This window comes from Psammomys obesus, unplaced genomic scaffold (assembly GCF_907164565.1).
Source record: "Psammomys obesus unplaced genomic scaffold, mPsaObe1.curated_primary_1811, whole genome shotgun sequence".
Lineage (NCBI taxonomy): Eukaryota > Metazoa > Chordata > Mammalia > Rodentia > Muridae > Psammomys > Psammomys obesus.
In genome coordinates this window covers 16,507,588-16,513,471 of record NW_026585894.1, presented here as the reverse complement: position 1 = coordinate 16,513,471, position 5,884 = coordinate 16,507,588, and the positions used below count along the sequence as shown (strand labels likewise).

The 5,884-nt window shown below is 38.9% G+C and overlaps 1 protein-coding gene across 1 annotated transcript; it reads right to left on the bottom strand.

The window, feature by feature from the left end:
• Positions 1-4,578: 4,578 nt before the first annotated feature.
• On the bottom strand, positions 4,579-5,118 carry LOC129670893 (placenta-specific protein 1-like). The gene has a single exon (XM_055599503.1). It carries the CDS (start codon positions 5,116-5,118, stop codon positions 4,579-4,581), a length of 540 nt encoding a protein of 179 aa, XP_055455478.1.
• Positions 5,119-5,884: the final 766 nt, after the last annotated feature.

Here is a 5,884-nt window from a genome sequence, read left to right as displayed (position 1 = left end):
TGAATGACTGCATTTCTATGTCAAGGAAACTTTTTATGCACCTTTTGCATAAAAAAAAATAGCATTTGCTTCTATCACTCGAAGCTATTCCTCTTTGCCCGTCACATAAAGGCAATGAATAAATGCTGATAGAGTGCAAGGCAATGGGCAAGCCTGTCACTTCTCTTTTGGTAACCTCCACTCTCCTGAAAGCACACCACCAGCCCATGTGGCGGTAGCCCTTCTCAGCTACCAGTGTATAATGATGCCATGAAATTTTTTGGTTTCATGCGTCAGTCTTCAGGTAAAGTCCCCCACACTTAACCAACGAATGGCCAGAGTAGGTGGGTATGAACTGTGTAAGAACGTATCTAAAAGATGAAGTAAGAAACAATGAGAAGCATGGTTTTTTATAAACCAACAATCGAATCCCCACTCCACCCCCAACCTCTTATCCTTAGATACTGGGTATGTGGGAGAATATACAAATATTCAGCATATATTTGCATATATATGCACAAATGAATATATAGATACACAAGCATGTTAGGATAATCCTTTCACATCCATAGGGAATTAGTTCTAGCACTCCACCCCTTGCTGAGGGCAAAACCTTTAGATGTTCAAGTCCCTTATATAAAATGGCATAGTTTTTTATATATAACTTATGTACATCCACCTGAATATTTATTTATAATTTTTCTTCCAAAACTGTTTATTCACTTATGTATGTATGAGTGTGTGCTGTGTACAAACACGTGTCACTAGTGTGGAAATCTAGACCAGCTTTGTGGAGTGGTTTCTCTCCTTCTACTACATGAGCCCTGGGGTTAGAACTCAGATTGTCATGTAACAAGTGCCTTTACTGCTGAACCATCTCACTGCCTTATAATTCTTAATTTGATGTAAACAGTTGGTGTATATTACATTATTTAAGGAACAATGAACAACAATGAGTGATTTCTGGTTAAAGTCAAGGATGTGGAGTCTGCAGCTGCAGTGTAAGATTGTGTGTGGATTCCTACCTGATCACTTGAACCTGAATTAACTTAGAAGATTATTAGGCAGTGGTGGCCACTTGTCTTTAATTCCAGCACTGGGGAGGCAGAGGCAAGTAGATCACGATGAGTTGGAGGCCAGCCTAGTCTACAGAATGAGTTCCAGGAAAGCCGTGGCTACACAGAAAAAGCCTGACTCAAAAACCCAAAAAACCAAAACCAAAACCAAAACCAAAAAAAAGATTGTTAGCTTGATGAGAATTATACAGAGGTACGTGTGTGTGTGTGTGTGTGTGTGTGTGTGTGTACTTTACACAACAAAAAATATGGTTTGCTGTTTTTGGACTGTGGGAATGTTATTTTTCACAGTGTTGAGAGATTGAAGCCAGGGTTTTTAGTGAGCTGTATCAGCCCAAGAACAAACAATTGGACATCACACCAAGTCTCCTTTCATGGGTGAAACATCTCATTACAGCTCTAATTTTTAAATATCTGACAAGCAATTATCCTAACAAATGATGCCTACATTTTTGGCATTTCTAGAAGTTGAAAGGTGAATATGGTCATTTCCTTTGATGGCAACAAAGCATTTCTTCTTATTACAAACATGCTCAACACTATGTTATGGAGTTTTATAAATCATGTCACCTTAAGAATTAACTGAACATTACCACAATAAAGAAGGAAAACATTCTTTCAGAGCGGTATATCATAAGGTAATTAAATTACTCAACTAAAAATTCAGGGTTTAAGGGCTGGAGACATGACTCAACAGTTACGATAGCTACATCTCAGTTTCTATTACTGATTAAAAACATTGCTTAATTATACTGGGATGTCAAGTTATGTAAGATATGATTACTGATCAGAATTTCTTTGTACACATGCTTTTCTTTTATTGTTTGAGAACTTCATGCATTTATACAATAAGTTTTTTTTTTTTTAATCAAATCTACTACTTCCGGCTTCTTCCAATGTCTCCTATACTTCTCCATCATTTTTCACTTCCAACTTCATATATTCTTTATTTTAATCCATGGGTCCATTTAGGGATACCGGTATGTGTATGGGTAGGGCCATCCACTGGAGCATGGGAGCTGTTTCACATAACTTACAGCAGCTGTAGCTGGATGCATAAGACTCACACGTGATCCAGCCAGCTAAAATTCCAACATGAGTGGGGAGGGCCTCACCAAGTCCCACCTCTACCTGAGGTGCTATTAGCAGTTGATAACCTGCTGGGAAAGGAAGAACCAGTTCTCTTTGCAGGATATTTTTGTTTTGTTCTGTTTTGTTTTTGCCATTCTCTTTACGTACAATGTCCTCCTCCTTTATCTTAACTGAATGAAACTTTCATATAAGATTCTCAATTGTCCCCGATTTCATGAATTGTAGCATACTCCATCTTGATTTATCTGTTGCCCTGTTGACTAGAACTGATCTGTCTCCCCCCACCCCACATCATTCTCTGGTCATTCTTGTCATCTTTGATGTCTTTCTTACCCTTTTCATAGTTTCCCACCATCATCTGCCTTTTTGTCCTATTCCAGTGTGTTGGAATAGGATAACTGGCATTTTCTCAGCCATTGTCCTCATGCCTTTGTGTAAACCCATTCTATTGACTTGAACAACTTTTACAGCCTCTAACCCTGTAAGTGTCTTTACAGGGCTTACAAAACCAACCAGACTGTGTCGGTTTTGTCAGCCACTGAATTTCCAATAGCTAATGTAGTGACTGACATATCTGATAATTGTAATACATATTTGTTGCATTCATACCCTGCTTCCAGGGATTGTTACCTGGCAGTTATCAAAAAGGGCAAAAAATTCTGAGCTGAATCTGTTTCTTTAACTACCATAGTTGAATTTGTTTTCTTGACGGTTGTCTTTCAAATATTTATTCATCTGCTAAAGCACTTCACCTTTATATATATGAGAAAATTATGCTAAAACATTGCACTCTTATTTTTAGTTAAATATTTCTTTTAATATATTTAATTATGTATAGATGTGTGCATATGGGTGGGACATGTGTGTGCAGGTAACAACAGAGGCCAGAGGCTTTGGATCTTCTGGAGAATAAGTAATAGATGGTTGTTGCCTTATGTGGGTGCTGGAAACTGAATTTGGGTCCGCTGGAAGAGCAGCAAATGTTTTTATCCACTGAGCCATCTCTCCCAAGCATTGATTCCTTCTTTAAATATTATTTTTATTGACAAATAAGAATTTTATGTTTGTGATATACAACATGATTTTTGAAGAGTCTGCTTCTTACTAAGTATATGGCCTCAAACTACTACTTTCTTCATCATCCATTCCTTAATTTCTCTTTTCCCGTGTGTGTGTGTGTGTGTGTGTGTATGTAGTGTCTCACAATATAGATCATATTAGTATGAACTTGTAGCAATCCTTTAGTTTTCTAATTCTATGTGACAAGAGTACGTCTTTTATATGGTCATAGTAAGAGTTAAATGAGATATTTCTACTATCTGGAATATTTTCTGTCCTGATTATCTACATCTTCACTTCCAAGACATAGTTCAAATGTCAAGACCACAGAGGCCTGGTCCCTTCCCAGTTTCCCATGTCATTTTGTTTGATGTTCTTCACAGCATTTGTCACTATCTGAATTTATCTTTATTTACTTATTTGCTTACTAGCTATGTGACCTCGATTTCTTTGAGTCCATTTCTTCTCACTACCATTCCTTGCGGTCCAGAGTCAGGTCTGCATGTAGTTTTGCTGCATAATAAATAGTTGTGGAGTTATTCACTTCCTCTTGTTACTCCAAGCCCTTGAGAAAGCTAATGGACAGCCACACTTTGGGGCTCGTTTCTGACAGTTTATATGTTGGGGGGGGTAGGAGAGCTTTTTATCAAAGTCTTATAAGCTTATGATCCACCTCAGCCTTGGGAACCTATCATGGGAACATTGGAATGTGACTTGTCTGCTTCCCAGAATCACTGGAGACTTGAAGATAACTGGCTTATCCTTTCTGTCCATAAAAAGTGTTATAGCCGGAGATCAAACGAGGAAGACTTAGTGCTAAGCTAAGACTTGGTAATAAACAGAAGACGAAGACGGGAAGTAGGGATATAGAGGAAGAGATTCTCCTGGGAAAGGCTTTGTAGAGGAACCTTGAAGGGGTGGGAAATCATCCTAGAGAGAAGAACCCAGAAGTCAATGGTGGCAAACCACTTAAATTAACTCCTGGTCCATATTAAAAAGAGAGAGAGAGAGAGAGAGAGAGATACATGGTTATGAAGCAAAACCATCCAACTGATACTTTAATGCCAAGCAGAATTTTATTATTTTTTAAAAGATACAAAAGTGGTAAAAAAGGGGGGGTAGTTACAATCAACTATATAGGAATTGACCCTTCACAAACTTCTCCTACAAGAGCTGTAATGGCACTTATTTGACTGACAGTGGAAAATGCTACATACTAATTCCAGAAATAGAATTTTCAGAAACCCTCAAATCTGGGCACTACATGGGTTTCCTCAGATCATCTGAGTGGACACACTAATCCCCCAAAATATTAGTGAAGTCTGATGACTACACAGATGGGCCTCCAAAATTGTGCTCCATGATGTGGGGTTTACATGCTCTCTTGCTTGAAGACATAAGATGGACAGCTGGAGTTGGACTGTTGGCTAGGCTCTGGCAAGCTGAAAATCGGGTAACTGGTCTCATTCTTCTGGGTCCTGGCATCCTTCTGGGTCTTGGCCATGTTTTCACTGTCTAATTTCACGGAGTAGAGCTCAATGAGCCAAGGGGACCATTGAGGAGCTGCACCCGACACAGGGATCACATATCTAGACAATGAGCTTTTGGACGCATAGTGAATGTCAGAGCTGTAGATGATGACATATGGAGAGACGGCCTTGATGCGGATGCCACATTCGGTAACGTGGTAGGTGAACTGGTAGAAGTGTAGGTGAACATGGTTGGGAGGACAACCCAGACCCAAGTGCACCTCCTGAAAGTGTACATAGATATCAGTATTCAGGAGGAAGTGTTGAATGGTGATCATGAAACAATCTGTCAAATACAGGACATTCACTTGTTTCTGCTCAGAATAGCTGGAAAACAAGAGAGTAAAGAAGATGATTCCTCCGAGAATCTTGAAGAGTTTCATTCTTGAAGCTGGAGGCAGGAAGGCATCCAGAAATGAATTCTACAACAGACAAAAACACAAGAGGCAAGTTACCTTATACCTTAGATAATGTTAAAATATGAGAAGAAGGAACTTTCCATGTGAGGCAGAAGTGAATCTTAATTTTTCTTGCAGGAACTTGCATGTTAAACATAACCAGCATGGCTTCTGAGATATTTATTTATTTATTTGGCTGTGCTTTGGATGAAATCCATACCCTCTCACATGCTAGGCAAGTGCTCTACCTCTGATTGACATGGGCCTGTAATGATGACACAAGGCTTCTTGAAATAGCTTTTTCATACTGTCTTGGTATAAAACATGCATCACTGAATCATGTATTGAATGAGAATCTGCACTGATTGTTATCCCATTTTGTGTAAGGTCAGCATGAAACCCAAACAAAACAGTTTCTTCTTTAAGAAGAAATCAAGGCATGGGAAATACAGTTTAATTCAAACTAGTAACCTAGTCTGCTTTAATATGTCCTCACATATATTATCCCAATGAGAACTTCAATACGACCTTCTTCCTTAGCAGAAAAATTGAATTTTAAAACCTAAGAAGAAGTCTGGTGAGATGGTTCATTAGATAAAGGTACTTGCTGGCAAGCCTGATGATCTGAGTTCAATTCCCGGGTCTCACTTGATGGAAGGGAAGATCCCTGAAAGTTGTCCTTTGCCCTCTGCCCTCCATACACTCACTTTTACACAATGAAATAGAATGAGGTAAGTACATATTTTCCTAC

What these genes read in the sequence shown, in the direction of transcription:
- LOC129670893 (XM_055599503.1), bottom strand. Translation starts at nt 5,118, where the DNA reads ATGAAACTCTTCAAGATTCTCGGAGGAATCATCTTCTTTACTCTCTTG.